The sequence below is a fragment of the Ochotona princeps genome, chromosome 11, assembly GCF_030435755.1.
Source record: "Ochotona princeps isolate mOchPri1 chromosome 11, mOchPri1.hap1, whole genome shotgun sequence".
NCBI lineage: Eukaryota > Metazoa > Chordata > Mammalia > Lagomorpha > Ochotonidae > Ochotona > Ochotona princeps.
Genome location: NC_080842.1, coordinates 46,891,360 through 46,910,167, shown reverse-complemented (window position 1 = coordinate 46,910,167; position 18,808 = coordinate 46,891,360). Strand labels below are relative to the sequence as shown.

Genomic DNA, 18,808 nt, shown 5'->3' with positions numbered 1-18,808 from the left:
GCACATTCAGTCTGGATGTTGAGTTATTGCCATGAAATTTCCATTCACTCAAACTTCTTGGGCAGCTGCTTGACAGCGAATCCTGATAATAGGTTCTCATATTCTCAAGGCCATAGGTTATCCATACCATTTGTATCACAAATGAAGCTATGTTATATAAATGGTCAGAAAACATGTATTGCACTTTGGAAAGAATGTAGGCTTTCAGATGAGCTTGACCTGAATTTACAGTCCCGTGGAGCCTTGTATTGATTAACGGAAAAGTTGGATATATTTTATTCCCTTCTCACTTTCATGCCTTTATGTTAAAAACAGAAATCATGCTTACTCTGCACCAAAGACTAAAAATCTCATGTTTGTACAGTGCCTATATCACCACTATCATCATTTCTAAGGTTTTATAGAAAAAGATGGATTGTGACATAATTAAAATATATGCCAGAAATATTTCTAAGATAACCTAGAATTCTTTTTTTTTAAATTTTATTTTAAATTCATTAATTACATTGTATGATGTGACACAGTTTCATAGGTACTGGGATTCTCCCCACCCCTCCCCAAACCCTCCCCCCATGGTGGCTTCCTCCACCTTGTTGCATAACCACAGTTCAAGTTCAGCTGAGGTTCCCCCATTGCAAGCATATACCAAACATAGAGTCCAGCATCTTATTGTCTAGTCAAGTTCAACGGCTTCTTAGGTATATCCTCTCTGGTCTGAAGACAGAACCAGCAGAGTATCATCCCGATCAATTAAAAGCTCCAACATACCATCAGCAAAAATTTACATCACCATGGAATTAATTGACATAGTAATGAGTAACCAATATGGTAAAAGTAAATGCGATTTCTTATCCACCTTCTGTGACCACCTCATTGACATTTCAATTTTGGTTTATACACAACATATAACATTCATAACATAGCATGTTATACATAACATCGTGTCATCTTAAATTAAGGCAAACATGTGGTATTTAACCTTTTGGGATTGGCTCATTTCCCTTAGCATTATGGTTTCCAGTTTGGCCCATTTGGCCACAAAGAACTGCATTTTGTTTTTTTTAATAGCTGAGTAGTATTCCATGGAGTAGATGAACCATAGCTTTCTTATCCAATCCTCTGTTGATGGGCATTTTGGCTGCTTCCATGTTTTTGCAATTACTGATTGTGCTGCTATGAACATAGGAGTGCATGTTGATTTCTCATAAAATAAGTGTACTGGATATATTCCTAGGAGTGCTATTGCCGGGTCATACGGTATGTTGTATTTGAGTTGTTTGAATGTTCTCCATACTGATTTCCATAGAGGCTGTACCAGCCTGCAGCCCCACCAGCAGTGGAGTAGGGTTCCGTTTTCCCCACAACCTCGCCAACAAGTGTTGTTGGTGCTTTTATTCATGTGGGCCAGTCTTACTGGCGTTAGGTGGTACCTCATTGATGTTTTAATTTGGATTTCCCTTATTGCCAGGGAACTTGAGCATTTTTTCATATGTTTATTTGCCATTTGGGTTTGTTCCTTTGTGAAGTGTTTGCCCATTTCCAGTGCCCATTTCTTGAGTGGCTTGTTTGTTTTGACATTTTGGTTGTTTTGTAGCTCTTTGTAGATAACCTAGAATTCTTGATGAACTATGCCAGAAAATAGAATAACAGATTAGATTCCACTGGCATAGAATTGAACAGTGGAATTATATATAAAAAGTAAAAAAAAATCTTCATGTGCAATAATATTAGCAAAATACTAACCAAAAATTTTTCCTTAAGCAAATACCCTCTTCTTTACGTACATGGAGTTTCTTCTTAGGCCAAGTAGTAGTTGAAATGATTTTGCTTTCTCTGTGTTTCTGAGCAATTTTTTTCCAACCGGAAGCACTGATGCACCCTGCCACCAGTGACAAGATGAACCAACATCATGCTTTTCGGCCCACTGCTTGGTCTGATCAAAGCGTGCTTTGCTCCTGTAATGCAGAATCTCCTCCTACAGTGGTAATACTGCAGGAATGATTTGCCGGCGGCTGAGAACATTTTACATATTTAAAGATAATGAGGTAGGCCCTTCCCTTGGCATACGCGCTATAATTTAAACTGACTCAGGCTTAATGCAGTGATAAGAAAAGAGCTGGGAAGCTGACACATGAGAGCCTTTCTAGTATGTTTATTTGGTTTGCAGTCTTTGTAGTAATTTTATTTCATTTGGGAAACGTGAGGCTTATATTTTCTTTCTTATTCCTTAGTTCATATGCCAAATTCTCCAGAGACTTTTCCCATTTTACCTTAGCTAACTATTAAAAGAAATAGAATTTAGCCAAACTAAAATATTGTCATTTATTACAGAATTTTGGATCTTAGTGTTTTGTAGTGTTATTTTCATTACCTTTTGTTCTTTAGGGATGTGATGAATGTTTTCCCCCATAAAACTGGTAAGAAATAAAGGAATATAAACTGTATCATAGAGCAAGGTGTATTTTTGTAGCTCTGGGCATTCATTCAGAGTGATTTTTAATTTGTCAAGTTGACACTTCCAATGGCAATTAAGATGATGTGAGTTACGGAAGATACATTGAAGCAAAATGAAACCAACTATGCCCGCTACACATCCCTGCAAGACACCTGTGTTACTTTGAAAGCTTTATCCAGTCTTGGGGTCCCCATGCAATGCCAACAACCCTGGGAAGTCTTGTTGGGTTTCAATAAAGAAAACTTTCTTCCTCCTGCTCTGATTTTTCTATCCTGCTCTCCCCTGTCTCCTTACATCTATCATTTGGTGCTTGTTTTTCATTCTGCACTCAGTGGATAAGTTTTTCCTGTGCATATTTTTACTTAAAAAGACATTGTAACTCTCCTAAAAACTAAACTTCTTTTACTTTTAAAAATGAGTGTTTGTGTTTCTCACCTTGCTTAGCACCAATGGGAATCCAAATATTAGTTATTATACAACGATATTTCTTCATCTTTTCCATTAATCAGAAATCAGCCCAATCTCTAGAATGTGCCACACCCTGGACCAAGCACTGGAAACATGACGTGAACAAGGCAGATGCTATCTCTGCTTGAATGGGAGGTAACTCGGACTGGTACAGAGAAGAAGGTTAATCCTTCACCTGTGGCACTGGCACCTCATATAGGCTCCGGTTCAACTCCCGGATGCTCCACTTCAGATCCAGCTCCCTGCAAATGGCTTGTGAAAGCAGCAGAGGGTGGCCTCCAGTCCTTGAGACCCTGTAGCCACATGGGAGATTATGGAAGTTCCTCATCAGCTTTAGACTGACTCAGTGCTGGGTTGTCGTGACCATCTGGGGAGTAATCTTAGCAGATGGAAGATCTCTCTGTCTCTCCCTCTCTATCTCTGTGCAATGTTTTCCAACAAAATAAATGCAAAGTTTTGTTTTCCTAAAAATGAAATAATTACTTCAACTTTTCTCCTTTTTCTCCTCTCTATGGTTGGGAAGTAGAGTAGGAGGATGTAAGAATTGACGGAAGAAAGAAGGGATAATGTGAGGAAACATGATGAATTCATTGGAAACTGTACATTTACTCCATTTCTTACCATCACAGTGAAGTTTTAGGCATTGAAGCAGCTCTGGAATCAGTCCATTGCTTGTAGTTGTATTCCTCTTTGGGTAGTCAAGGAACTTCAATTCCTTCCTGCTGAGATCTACTACATCAAATGGGATGATATTTAGCAGCTAGCCCACAACATGTCCTTAATCTAGGTTGCTGTGACTGTTACTGTCGCTGGCTGTTGCTATCTTTCATTGCTAACTCTATGGAGGGCCATGTCCAGGACGACCTGCACTAGACAGTGACACTGCAGGTGTGGCTTGCCCCAAAGCTTTCTTTTCCAGAAAGCAGAGCTGGGTCCAAGTTTCTTGGACAACTCACAAAGGTGAGCTGCATTCTTCCAGATTTGGACTTCATCTAGCCGCTGTTGGCTTCCCACAGCATACCTCCTGCTGATAGTCTTGGCTTTGTCTGCAGTAGGCCTTCCTTGGTGGGAGAATATGTGACATGAAAGGGGACATCTCTTTCTTGGCCTTCTGATAGTAAGTTTACTTAGAACTAAATAGAAGATTCATGATCAATGTTTTGTCAGTTAAAATTTCCTGGTGATAATTTTGTTTTTTCCAAATACTAACAAAATGAATTTTTTTCTTCCCCCATTCCCCTGCCCTCTCTTGTTATTAGGGTGCTGAAAAAATTTTGTCAATGAATGAATCCGGAGAACTGCAAGACCTCTTAACCAAAATTGAGGTAATTGTGATTTTAGTAGCCTTTATCTGTTCACCAAAATGTTAAACACATTCTGATTACATTAAAGTTTTGCTAATTGAAATCCTTCTACCCCTTGTTTCTACAAATATGTAACATTATATATGTGATAATTTTGGCTTTCTCTGGCTAGAATGACTAACTTTGGCTTCTAACAACCTTATACTTGGAAGTAAAAATTCCAGTAAGCTTTATTTGAGCTTAATTCTAAGAGAGGTACTGATGATGTGTTCCAAGTAACTTTATTGAAGCAAATTTTAAAATTTTCATCAAAGAAACTTCATTTTCCCATAAATCAGTTCATATTTTCTGAAATATTGGAGAGCCACATTTGGAGATGTATAATGTGTCAAATGATATGTAACCAGGAAGCCTCATCGCCTCTCTGTTAAATTACTGCGTTTTTGCATGTAGGAAGATCATATACTTTATTGTCCAGTTTGGCATACTTTGTGGGAAGTATGCATTAGTAATTATTTGGGGCCAGCACACCTGGAATAGGACTCTACCAGGTAAATTCGATCATATCTGGTACCTCTATGTCAGCCAGGTCCTCTCGTTCTCGTCGTTTGTTCCTTGCTCACCTATTTCTGATTCTGTATGATACTTATTACTTCAGTTGAAAGAAAGAGCCATGTGGTTCCTTGTGCTTTCTCACTACCATTCTTTCATGCATGCTGTTCTGTCTGCTTCAAATGCCATTGTTCAAATTCCTCTTTTAGCTCCATCAGCTTCTAGGATGATCTGCTGTTATTTCTTCTTTCAAACATTAATTCTGATCTCTCCCTCTGTTTAATCCCTGTAACCTATTTTCTGAGGACACTTGTAAGTTTTCCTCATGTTATCTTTCTTTGGGCAGTTGACTCATGTCTGAAATGAACGAGATAGTCCCCCATTGTAAAATTTTATTTTATTAATGTTGTGATCTTGACTAAAAGGAAAACACAATGCTTTCACTCAGCTAATACTTTTGAATATATGCTACTTACAGACAATTTACTAAGGAAGACAGTAAAATAATCTCTCAAAGTACAACTTGCACATAGTACCTGAAAAGTTTTGCACTAGTTTCTGTGTTAATACAAATAATAGTGCTATATTTAGATGCTGTGATCCAATGAGGCCAATACTCATACAGAAAGAATTAGGATGGAGTTACCTAAGTTCTAAGAACTGAACTTTCTATGGTTAGGTTGTACAATTCAAAAGCCATAGAACATATTCAGAGAGCCAATCTATCTATGAAAGAGCAGTTGGAATTTCCTTGGTTTCCACAGCCGATAATTTCTAAAGTGTTATGTTGTGTGGTTCCAAGGATCAAGCTCTATTCTCAGCTCCATTGATGGTCAGGTCACACCAAGAACGTTCTTTCACTTCTCAGGATCTTGACGTACACCTATGAAATGAGTATGTTTTCTTGATAGTGTAAAACTCCTCAGATAAGTCGATATGGATAGGTTTACTTATTTCCTTTTGTTCTACAGACTACTGGAACCCCATAAAACCATTAATTTAGGTGAATGACATCCTCACATTTTAACAACATATCTTGGTTGCTATGTATTGTAATTTTCTGCACATGTTTTAAATTTTTATAGATTGTGTTATGTAGTTAACTTTGTTTTAAAATATCTTCACTTGGCATATGTTTTTAAGCACCATATGTGTTGTTTTGTGAATATTTAATCCATTTTTGTATGTGTTGCATACTTCTCAAGGTAGCACTCTCCATTAGGACTTTCTTTGATGATGGAAATATTTTATATATGTACTATCCAAAGTAATAGTTACTGAATGCTTAGGATCATTGAGCAGTTAAAGTATGACCTTAAGTGTGGCTTAGTATCTGGATTTTAAAATTTTATTTCAACTTAAATAACCACATATGGCTGGCGGTCCCTGTTTGGGGCAACACAGCTCCAAGAAGGCTCCTCTACTCTTTCACATTCTCCTCCTTTTCCACTGGTGTGTAGTAGTGTGTGTGTGTGGTAGTGTGTGCTCTAGCTGTCTCAGTCAAACATTGTTGCAAGGAACAGCCTTGAATGCTTTCTCCAATGGAGTTCTCTGAGACTAGAAATTGTTAGACCATAGATTATGCAAATGTCTAGTTTTATAGGCAATGCCAGTCAATGTCTTCCCGCTCTCAGAGTAACAGATTTCCTATGCTTCCATATTCCTGATGGTGTTTTACTTTGTCCTGGTTTCCATTTTTTTTTTTCAGTGACAGGTGTTATGATATATCACTTTCCTGTTTTAATTTATGGGTTTATTTTCTGATTGCTATTGAATTGGGCCATCTTTTTTTTTTCAGTTGGTTACAGCTTTACATTTTTTTCTTCTGTAATTGTTTTTTTAAACTTATGAAGTCTTGTTTACTTTCAATTAAGTTCTGGCATATTTTAACCATTAATCATTTTTGCTTTTCCAATTAACTTTTTTCATAGTGTCCTTAATTTGAAAGAAGCCAACTGGTTTTATATACTTAAATTTATGTTTTCTTAAAAGCATTTTTACTTTTGAATTTTATTTAAGGAGTGCCTTTCCATCTCGGGATTTTTAAGGTATTATCTTATATTTTCTTCTATTAGCTTAATTTTTTATATCTTGGTCTTTAATTAATGTAAATTCCACTTCTACTTTTTTTAAAATAGGGAAGTTACCTTTGTAGCACCATCTTATAACTAATCCACTGCTTTTTATGTGTTGATTTTGCATTATAATAAAACTGTGCATACACCTGGGTATTTCTCTGAGCTTTCTAGTTAGTTTCATTGATCTGTTTTTCTTCTTGTTGCAGTACTATTATGTTGCTTTTATTTCTAGGGTTTAAAAGCATATTTTGAAGTCTTAAAGTGTGAATGTCTTTTCTTTTTATGGATTGGTGACTGAGTTAGCCATTTTATGCTTTTATTCACTTGAATTTATAATTCTTTAACTTGTGCAGTTTCATTAACACAACCATGCTTAATTTAACCTCTTCTTCAGCTCAATAAACCTTAGGAAGAAATATTTTTTTTTCTCCACATTAGGTGTGTTTCTGTCTTGTAGATGACATTAAAGCTAGTTCTAATGTTCAAAGGCATGGTATGATACTGATTTCTCCTACAAGAAGCTCAAAGGTGCTATAAATCTGTTGCACTGTTTTGTTCATGTAATAAACTGGAAGGCAGTCAGCAGTCATCCAAGAGAGTCCAGTTGCCTACCTGGGGAGGGCTGCAGCTTCAGAGAAGTTAGCTCAAGTAAAGAAAGGGACTCTGGGAAAGCACTGAGAGAACAAAGCAAAGTGGACAAAGGTTCTGTTACTATTCATTCAAATATAGCCAACAGGGAGTTGGACGCACCAAAAGATTAGCTTATTGTTCAAGAATGTATTAGAAAATTAGCATTTAATTTTTAATTCTAATTAGCCTGACCTAAAAGGACTCAGTGTTCTTCATGCACCTATGATGCCATGACATTCAATTTAAATGGCATATGGGTTTTCAGGAAACATGAATGTATTACTGCGTGATACAAGGCTTGGATGAGAAGCTTATTAGAAGGTATTCAGAGTGTTAACTTCAAGGAATAGGTTAGATTTTAACACTGGAGTCTGAAACTACTAGGGTATTCTTAGAATTTGAGTCACAGGTGATCACTAGCGAGAAACTAGATAGATCCTATTAAGCTTTGCTTATGGTTCCCTTAATATCACATCACTGGTCTTTGTAACTCATGTCCCAGTTTTCAGCAGTTATCCCTAGGTATGGTGAGGAAAGAGGCTTTGTATTTCTGGTTGGACCATCAGACTTGGAGTCAGCAGCCAATTTCAAGTTTTCTGGCTCAAAATTCTGTTGTTCATTCTGCCCAAATACGGATTTCTCTGAGAAATGGTTCTGACATGTTGATGAAGATTTTTCAGTGGATTCAAATGTGAAGAACTGACCACAGGCATCAGAAGTAGTTGTATGATGGTAGTTATTGTGATGACAAGGGTACCCCAGGGCCAGCTGAATTAGTGGTATGTCTGTTCCCAAAATGACAGCTGCAAGTCACCCTCCTAATAAGCTACAGCTGTTTGTCTAATGGTGTTAGAGGATCACTCCCAGAAGCACACTGATGGAATTGGCAGTGGCACAGGCTGTCTGTGCAAGCATGGGAGCTGCCCAAGACCATCCCGAGACTCTCTGGACAAGCACAATATGGACAATGGTAGTGGACATGCATGTTGGGAGATATGATAGCTGAGTACCAACTATTCACTTTTGATTCAAATGATGTCCTTTGCCTCACTTTGAAAATGAAACAGCTATTTAAATAGGTTAATGTCCATCCCTCCCATGTACCTCAAGCATTAGACTTCCAGTTAGGCATCTACATTGAAGCTACACATTTCCTCTCTGTCTGCATTTTGTTTAGTGGCTTCTTTCCCAGATCTGCAAGCTGACGATGCTTGGAAGCATTTTAATGATCAGAAAAGCTTATGTTAATTTTCATAGCAGCTTGACCAGGCAGAGAGGTGCTTAGCAGTTATTTGACAATCATTTTCTGAATTAAACTGTTGAATCTAGATTAAAACAAAATACACAAGAAAAGGTGAATCCTTCAGAGATGATCATATGCCAAGGGTGCATGTGACCATTTGGCACATGGATAAATCTGTGTGATACACAATGTGGATGACAAGGTTTATGCTCCCAGTGACTCCAGGGAATTTCTCTTAGTTATTTAAAATATGTTGAAACTCTATTGGGATAGGATTAGGTTATCTGAACCTAACAGTAAAGTGCTTCATTCCTTGATCTTAAAGAATATACAAACATTCTTTATCCTAGCATCCCTTTTCTATATTAAGCAACATGAGATAAACTATATATTGCTGAGGTTTGAGTTTGTGTTACCAATGAAATATAGTTTGTGTTACAAATGAGTTTAAGCATTTATCAATTTCACCCTCAGAGCATCTTTTATCTTTGTTCTGTAGGTCTTTATTTTTGATATTTTGGAGTCCTTGTTTGCATACTTCAGTTTAGATGATTATAGTATGGAATGGGCCTATTAAAAAATCTAAATATGGGGCCTGAGAGCTACTAGCAAGAAAATTAGGATGTGTTTAGTTTAATGCTATCTCTTCAATGTCTTACATAGTATCAAGCTAATTGGCAGTCAATGGGTATTTGTAGAATGAATAATTAAGTGAAAAGATTTCACTTGCTTTTTTTATAAGTCCTTAATCAAGAATATACTACCAGAAAGAGTTAAAACTGTGGATAATTTCTCATTTTTTTGTTTGTTTGTTTAATTCTACAATAAAGGGACAAGTCCAAACCACCATTCAAAGGGAGGACACTGTAGATGAGTATTATGTGTTTTCTTGAAGAAGTTCTTCATAGTTTTTCATTTTGATGACATCCATGCCACTATAATACTATCCAAATTCCTTATTTGCTTGAAAGCCAAAGTATATGTAGTAAGGTTTTGACTGAAAGTGTCAGTCTTTTGTTGCTGATTGAAATGAATTATTGTTATCTACAGTTATTCTTCCTTCTCTAACCTGAAATAATAGCATCTATGTCCTTTGAGTAATTTCCCAGCTGTTTTTCCAACAATGTCCTAAGGGTAAAACCATTTACCAAAGTGCTGGACTTTCTAGGACTCAGGGACATTGAACATAAAACAGCTTGTTCACGTTATAGAGAACGTGCGATGTCAGAATCAGAGCTTCTGTGATCTGTGTTTTTACTAGAAGAACCAGAGATGAATTGTAACAGGAACGTCACTCGGGACTGAAGAGGCTCTGGGCAGCTTTAGAGAGTATTCTTAAGACCTACCCCATCTTGGTCTCCACTTTAGTTTTAGTCACAGCATTTATCCTTGCAATGATTTTATATATCGGGATTCCATGTACATATCACTTAGAAAAAAATAAATTCAAATATTGAACAATGTTATGGTACAAAACAGTAGGAGTTTATTTCCTCATTGTAAACTAGGTGTGACTGGGGGTGGATGGATGCTACATAAGACACCCCTTTCCTTTCCAATGTTTATAACTGAAAGAGCTAGATTTTTTTGAGGATTAAACTAACCTTATTGTGCAGCAAAATGTTAAATGTGACACATGAATTGAAGCATGCTTACTCTCCTTTTCCTAGAGTGGTGGGAAGGGAAACTGGAAGGCTAACCTTTAGAGTATGTTTAGATATCATTACTCTGAAAATATTAGAAGATAGTTATGTCTTGTGATCATAAACTTAAGGTAACAATTAGAAAAAGGCATTCAGATAAGAATTTGTTAATGAAATCATGGCTGACATTATTGAATTTCTGCTATGTGCCAGGTAATGTCCTATTTATTTTGTAAGATTTAATTCATTGAATTCTTGCAGAAAGCCTTTGAAGAAAGACAACTCTCATCACCAAATTGCATGACTTGTATGAACTGAGTTCTTTATATAATGTTTTATATTTTGCAAAATATGTATGTTCTGACTTGTAATAAATTATGGAGAAAATAGGTTGCACTATTAGTGGATTTACTATTTGATATTTTGGCCTTTAGCAAGCCATCCTATCAGTCATGTTTCAGGCACATTTGTTTAAGTTACCATTTTGAATTCTGTGTGTCAACAGCCTAGATTCTGGAGTGACATAGGCAGAAAAATAGCATAGGAAATAGAAATTGAGCTTCAACTAGTGTGCCCTAGCACAGCTGCACTGGTAACTGAAGATATTGGTGCTTTTTGTATTCTAGCTTTTAAGATATAGAAAGAAATTACACTGATTGGTAAGTAGCACCTGTCCAAAGATGCTCATATACCTTTACTCGTACCTGACAGTTTCTACCCTCTAGGTTTGGCAGGTAAAATATAGGATGCCTACTTACATTTAACTGTCAAATAAATTACAAATATTTTTTTAGTCTAAGTATACCCTGTAAAACATCTCGCACATGTTTTCACTGAAAATAGTTGTGAGCTGTCATAAATTCAAGCTTAGTGGTCATCTCAGTGGTTCAATTGCCTCTTCCTCCAATTGCAAAGCGCAGGCATCCCATTTGGGCACCAATTCATGTCTCGGCTGCTCCACTTCTCATCAACCTCACTGCTCATAGCCTGGGAAAACAGCAGAGGATGGCCCAAAGCCTTGGGACCTTGTACCTGTATGGGAGACCCGAAAGAAGCTCTTGGCTCTTGGTTTCTAATTGGTTCAGTTCTGGCCGTTGTGGTCACTTGGGAGTGAGCCAGCAGATGGAAGATATTTCTATCTTTCTCTTTCTCTACAAATTTGCCTTTCCATTAAAAATAAATAAATAAATCTTAAAAAATAAATTTGACTTTAAATCGGTATTCTTTATTTCATTTGCAAAAATAATGAACAACCGTAGTATACTAAGAATCCACACCTATTCGCAATGCAGCACCAATGAATGACATCCTGACTCAGGGAGCCCTGCAGATCCTTGCTCAAGATTCTAGGCTGGTTGCTGCCCTTGCTATATAAGTGATTGTTTTCATATAACCTCCTGTCATAGACATGAACGATGTTAAGGATCTATTTGCATTCCCACATTTTTTTCTAAAATTGCTAAGAACAGTATTGCTTAGTAATTCTGTCATACTGAATGTTTAAACCACACTGTTTCATCACAGGGTTCATTTCTACTTAATTATTTTTGTGGGGTCAGTGCTATGGCATGGCAAGCTAATCCTCTACCTGCAATGCCAGCATCCCATATAGGCACCAGTGTGTGTACTGGCTGTGCTACTTGCAATCCAGCTCCATACTTATGGCCTGGAAAAGTAGAGAAAGATAATGCAAGTTGTTGGCCCCTTCCCTATGTGGAAGACTCACAGAAAGTTCCTGGCTCCTGGATTTGGATTAGCTCAATTCAGGCTGTTGAAGCCATTTGGGTAGTGAGCCAGTGGATGGAAGATCTTTTTCTCCGACTCCCCTTCTCTGTAAATGTGCCTTCCAAATAAAGATAAATAAAATATTTTTAAAAGATATTTGAAGATACAATGTTGAAGACTTTCATCGTTTCTGAGCTCATTTCTTGCATAATTATTGTACAAAAGTCATCTACAAGGCAAATAAACTAATACAGACGTTTCAATCTTTCTTTCCAGAAGAGCTTCAAATCTCTGTGGCACTGATAAAATTTCTTGTTCGTATCATTCACTCTGGCAACCGCTACTTCCTATGGAAGAATTTTGTGCTATTTAGAATGAGCTATCACATGGACTTTGCTCACTTAATAAAACAGCTAAGCTGAACCATAGTTGCCAGTAAATCTTGTATACAGAAAATGTCTATCTCCAAAGAGATTTGGGAATAGAAACATTTTAAGGCAATCACATCCTTAATAATTGGTTCCCAAAGTATATTCCACAGGTTACTAATTATGAGAGAATGGTATTTATTTCCTAGGGAAACATTCTCGTGTGCTAGAGAAATGGTGGGTTAAACCCAGTTAATCCGATTCTTTTCAGTTGCACATTTTGGAAGCCTTAATATATGTACAATGATGTGTCTCCAGAGCAAAGTCTTATAGGTGGATTTGGAAGAGTATTTTATGCCTCTGTCTGACTGTGAAGTCCACTGTTCCATTTGTTTTTGTATTTAACTGTATGTGTCTACAGATCACATTTCCCAGCCTTATTTTAGAATTATTCTCTTTTTGAACATTGCTGCCAACTCCTATGTTGTCTTGATGTATTCACTCTGTTCCTTTGTTCCCACTGTATGTAAATGGCTCCTGATCCTGCTGAGCTTGGTGGATGCCATTGGCAGACCTCAGTAAAGATTATGTGCTCTAAAGAGGAAGTAAGAATGTGGAGAACTGATTTTCTAAATGTGGTTTTGAACAAACTGCCTAGTAACTTTCTATCTGTTATTAGTGATTTTACATTTGCTTAAGGTAGAAAAGGTCGCAGCTTCTGCGGGAAGTTTTATGGGCTTGTATAAATGTCTCAAGATTTCTTAAATACAAAAGGAGGATTATGTGACTTAAATTATGTACTTATTGAAGAAGATGCATATGTGTATGGAGTGTTTGAGTAGGGGATAATTTTACATAATAATACCTTTCAAAGTTTTAGATAAAATGTTCAAGTGCACAGTGTAACAATGGGCCTTCAATTCATAGTGACTCCTCCACATTTCAGCTTTGGTTTTCTGGTTTTTCAGACTTGCCATTAGTGGTACTGTTCTATAATCAAAGACATACAACTGCTAAGACATGTGAAGTGAACTTTAAGCTACTTCCTTTTAATGTAAATAACCATCTCCTGAATTATTTGGCTTACAAATACACAGCTTCATGTGAAAAATTTCTTTAAGATGTGTGCTTTTTAGCTTAAGATTTACCAGGCTTTACACACCAAGATGGTGCTAGAAATGGCCATCAGCAGGGGAGTGAGGGGGAACTTAGGTTGTTTCCGCCCCCCTCCCCCCAGCATCTAATACTTTAAATGGCAGAAGATTTTAAGCACAGAGCCATATCATGCCAAAATTGTTTGAGGGCCACTCACCGTATAGAATGATGGCGGGACTGTCTGAGTTGCTCTTGATGACCCATGTTCTCTCCCTCTTTTTCCCCATCCCCCTGCCCAGAGAGTGCAGCATCCGCACGAATGTCCCTCCTGCGGAGGCTTCGGTTTTCTTCCATGCTCCATGTGCCACGGGAGCAAGATGTCAGTGTTTCGAAACTGCTTTACAGATTCCTTCAAAGCCCTGAAGTGTACGGCTTGTAATGAGAATGGCCTTCAGCGGTGTAAGAACTGTGCCGGTTAGTTTCTACCCAAGCTAAGTTTCATTTTATGAAAAGACAATACTTTGGTTTACATGTTTTTCTTTCTTTTTTTTTTAAAGCAAGAAATATCAGGTTTATGTATTGAGTAATAAAATTTGTTTATTATAATTCATTTTATTTTGAATTTTTTTGCTGTAACCATTTCCACTGATGCGTTAAATAAATGTTAACTTGACAACTACTGTGGGCCAAGTGCTATGCTGGATCACGGTGTGCAGTTGGAATCAGTGGAGTACCAAACACTTTCGAGATAATGAAAGTCTTAGTTCCTAAGTGAGTTTGATTTTTCTAAAGGCATGATATACCTATTCTAATGCCACCCATAATCCAGAATGAATTAATACAATTCTCTAGATACATAACCATGTCTAGAGAGGACAGAATTCTAAACAGAGGAAGATCCACACTGTGACCTTGACCTTCGTGCTTGTTTTGAAGTTAAAGTGCAGTCCTGATGATGATACTCTTGACGATAGATCCTTACTGCTATCAAACAGATGTTTTGGTGGAAAGAATAACACAAAAGCAGCTGAAAGTCGTGCCTAGATTTATTTATTAAGTATTTGCTCTTTTACCCTGGTCACAAAAGTCCTTTAAAAAGGTGACAGTTGTATTCTTGCTATTGAAAAAAGGACTTTGTGTAGTTCGAACTTGCAGTGGGTAGCATTAGCAATGTAGTCAATATATAAATGTTGCAAGATAAGCCTTATCAGTGCCGCACAAGCAGTGCAGTGAGAATGTATATCTGGAGGACCAACTACCATGAGTTAAAATATGGTTTAAAAATACCTCGATGAGCAAGTGATGTTTAATCAGAGACATGAAGGCTACTTGAAAACTAGTGTACCAAAGAGCAAAATGGCAGTCTTTCAAGTAGCAGGCTGGAGAAACTTCTTTCTGACAAGAGTCCTTTGTGCAATATAGCATCATTCATGGGACATACAAAAATACCAACTTAAAAACTGGCCTGGTGCAGATTTGTGGATTGTGGAGTTTCACCTGCAGTTTTCTTGGTGAGACCAGACCACATGGTTTCACAGGCCTTGCATGTCTGATGAGCTGAACTACACTGCTGTCAAATGAAATAGCATAGATGGTATCCTGAGGTAACAGAAAAGGTGTGTTTTTGACTGCTATCCTCCTGGGGGAAGACAAAGCCAGGAAGCCAGTGAATTAAGTAGACATTTCAGCAGCTGCCCACATTGTAAATCCAAGGATGGGTTTCTAGTGGTAGATGAAATGACTAGTCCTTGAAACTTCAGAGGGGCCCCTTCTTTAGAGTATTGAAGTCTTTTTTTAGAGCTAAGAGAAACAGACTTTCCCTTAAAATGCTGAAAACCAAACCATGGTTTCATGCTGTCTTTTAGTATTGACTGCCTGTTGGGATGGAACTGAATTCAGGTACTCTCTGCATATGAAAATCTATAGCTAAAAATTGACTATTTTCCTATCAAGAACAATAAATGATTATTCAGTTTCATTATTTTGATAGAACACTGTGAAGGAGTTAAGAAAAAAAAAGGTAATAGAGATTGGGAAGAATAAAGACCATTCTTTGTAAATAATGTTGTTAGGTTGTAGAAAAGCCAAAGAAATCTATAAACTACTGAAGTAATAAGAAAAGCTAGCAAATTGTTAGATTCAAAGTCATTCTACTAAAATTATATATGTAATGTACAAGTAACAATTAGAAAATAAAATAATACACAGTAGTACCAAAAAGTGAACATACAATTCACTTTTACAAATACAGTAATATTTCAAACAATGAATACTACGATGAAAAGAATTACAGAAGCCTTCAATATATGAAATACATTTACAGATTAGAAGATGTCATAATATTTTTTATATTCTGAATCATTTATTTACATATATACATATCTATCTATAAAGTGAACAATTTTTATGTATTTTACAATATAGATTTAGAAGTGTAGCAAGACTTCATACCCAACCCTCGCTTCTATTCATGTTCTCGACCCTTCTTCCCTGCTTACACCCATCATATTCCTTCCTTATTTGTTTTTCTTAATTTTTAAAATGACGTTCTTTGAGTTCACTTTGCAACCACAGTCTTAACTAAGCTAAGAATTAAACAAAAAGTAAAAAAAAAAATAAACAGACAAACAAACAAAAAACCAGCTCATCGAGAATATAAACAAAAGCTGTAAACAGTAATCAAACCACCTTACAATGTCAGTAGCACTCATATAGCATATATATTTTTGTGCTCTGTGTATTAGTTACCCAGTATCATGGAAAGCATATGATATTTGTCTTTTTTCAGACTGGCTTAGTTCTCTAAGCATAGTGGTTTCCAGTTGTACTTATTTTATTACAAGAAACTGGACTTCATTTATTTTATGATTGAATAGTATACCATAGTGTACATATGCCATGTTTCCTTTATGCAGTGCTCAAATGATGAACAACTGGATTGATTTTGTATCTTAGCAAATGTGATTAGAGCTGCTATAAACATGGGTGTACAAATAACTCGTATGCTGATTTCATTTCACTTGAATAAACTCCAAGGAGTGAAATGGTTGGGTAGGTATATTGGCAAGTCTCTGAAGAACTTCTGTACTGTCCTCCATAGTGATTATATTAGTTTACACTCACACTAACAGCAGTTTAGGGTATCTTTTCTCTATGTCCTTGTCAACATTTATTATTCTCTGATTTTCAAATGATAGCCATTTTAACTTGGGGTTTAGGGAAACCTCATTGTGGTTTGCATTTACATTTCTCTGATGGTTAAATGTCCCAAGCATTTTTCATTTGTTTGTTGGCCACTTATATTTCATCCCTTGAAAAGTACCTGTTCAGGCCCAACACGGTGGTCTAGCGGCTAAAGTCCTTGTCTTGAATGCGCCAGGATCCCATATGGGCCCTGGTTCTAATCCTAACTCCTTGATTGTGGTCTGGGAAAGCAGTAGAGGATGGCCCACAGCCTTGGGACTTCTGCACCTGCATGGGAGACATGGAAGAAGTTCCTGGCTGCTGGCTCTGGATCGGCTTAGCCCTGAGTTTTGCGGCCACATGGGCAACGTGCCAGCAGATACATCTTTCTCTTTATGTCTCCTCTCTGTGAATCCACCTTTCCAATAATACATAAATCTTTCAAAAATGATATAACAACATCATATTTAGAATCACTAAAAGTACAGCATCCAAAAATAGAAATGGTGCTCTGAGTTTGAATACATTGCTGATCAGAATGTCAAGTGGTAAAATAATTTGGAAAACTGTTTTTGACAGTTTTTAATAAAAGCAAATATACACCAGTTTTAGTTGAACAATTATATTCCTAGTTATTTTTTCAGAAGACTGAAAATGCATCTTCACATTGTATAAGAGTTTTACAGAAGCTATACTCACAGTAACAAAACATGTAAAGTAGTATGTCCATTGACTGCAGTCTTGATAATTCAAAGGGTGTGTCTTACATAATGCCATCTATGTGAAACTGTAAGCAAAATTTATCTATAGAATGATTGGCAAATTGGTGGGACTAAGAACTTTGACTGTAGTGTGAGATACAACTAATTGAAAAAGTTTGTACATCAGGAAGTTTCTTTTCAATGTTCCAGCACAGTGATGCGATTCTGTTAAGTATTAGGGCCTATCTACAAATTCCCTGACTTCTCAGCCCCTGGTTTTGTTTCTGCAAATCCAATCATAGTTTCAATGGCTTGCTTTCTGGAGGTGTTATCAGATTGAAGAAGCAAACTAAGCTGAGGGAATCTAATTTTCAGTCTCAGTCTTTATAACCATGAGCTCTAAGGACAAAAATTCCTTGTTGCTCAATTGCATTCACAAGAAATTTATATCTCTTTCTACATTATATTTTCAATGTATTGTTATGAAATTAAAGTTTTGTATTTTCTAGAGAATATTTGTAAACCTTGAAAGAAGAACATTATACTACAATAATGAAACAAACAAAAAAGACCATCTCAGATGTCTAGGAGATTTGCAAGAGTTAATGAGAAAAAATAGGCTCAGAATATGATGATAATAGAATTATTCCAACATAGGTTTGCATTAGCCTTCTGAGAGAATGTGGTTTAGACATTGTACATCTGCTTCGGTTTTGTACTATGTAAATGGGAGATAATAATGCCTTGTTATATCTGCTCCACATTGTCAGTGTGTGGAATTAATTAACATTTATAGGAAAATGTTTTAGAAAAAGAAAAATCCACAATACAGAAACATGGCATAATTTCATAATTAGCACAAGATTATATTTCTGCTGGTCAGATGGGGCACCACTGCATGCTTGCTTCTTTTAGAACGTACCATATTTATTCTTCACAACACCCCACAATTTCATAGAGAATGAAACCGAGTCAGTGTTAATTTTCCAAAAGTCTTGAAATGCATGCTAATTTGTTCTATCTTTGGTATATGTGTAAGCTGTCTTTATTTGTAATGTGAAATGAGAAATCAATCAAGTGAGAAAGCAAACTTGCTCAAAGGTAAACACCTATAGCAGCCGTAGAGTTGAAATGAAAATTCTGTCTTAGGAAACTTCACTCTTATATCTCCCTAACTTTGTCCTGGCAACTGCTAGTTGGTTTCACAAGTCAGCAGTACTAGTTATTGGCAAAGGAAATGTAGTCATGTGATCAGCTGGTAACTGGTTTAAAACATATAAATACATGTCTATCTTCTATTTTTGTCATTGCACGGTCTTTCAAAAGAGATGAGTCATTGCCATGTGAGTTACAGTATTGAGTA

The 18,808-nt window shown here is 36.6% G+C and overlaps 1 protein-coding gene across 1 annotated transcript in view; it reads left to right on the top strand.

Moving 5' to 3' along the window:
- GRXCR1 (glutaredoxin and cysteine rich domain containing 1) overlaps positions 1-14,171 on the top strand; it is a 104,427-nt gene extending 90,256 nt beyond the window's left edge. Inside the window, exons 3-4 of the mRNA XM_004579131.3 lie at positions 4,183-4,248; positions 13,861-14,171. Of these exons, the coding sequence (XP_004579188.2) occupies positions 4,183-4,248; positions 13,861-14,040 (246 nt within the window). The 3' untranslated portion in view covers positions 14,041-14,171. The remainder of the gene's footprint in view (positions 1-4,182; positions 4,249-13,860) is intronic.
- The last annotated feature ends 4,637 nt before the right edge of the window (positions 14,172-18,808 follow it).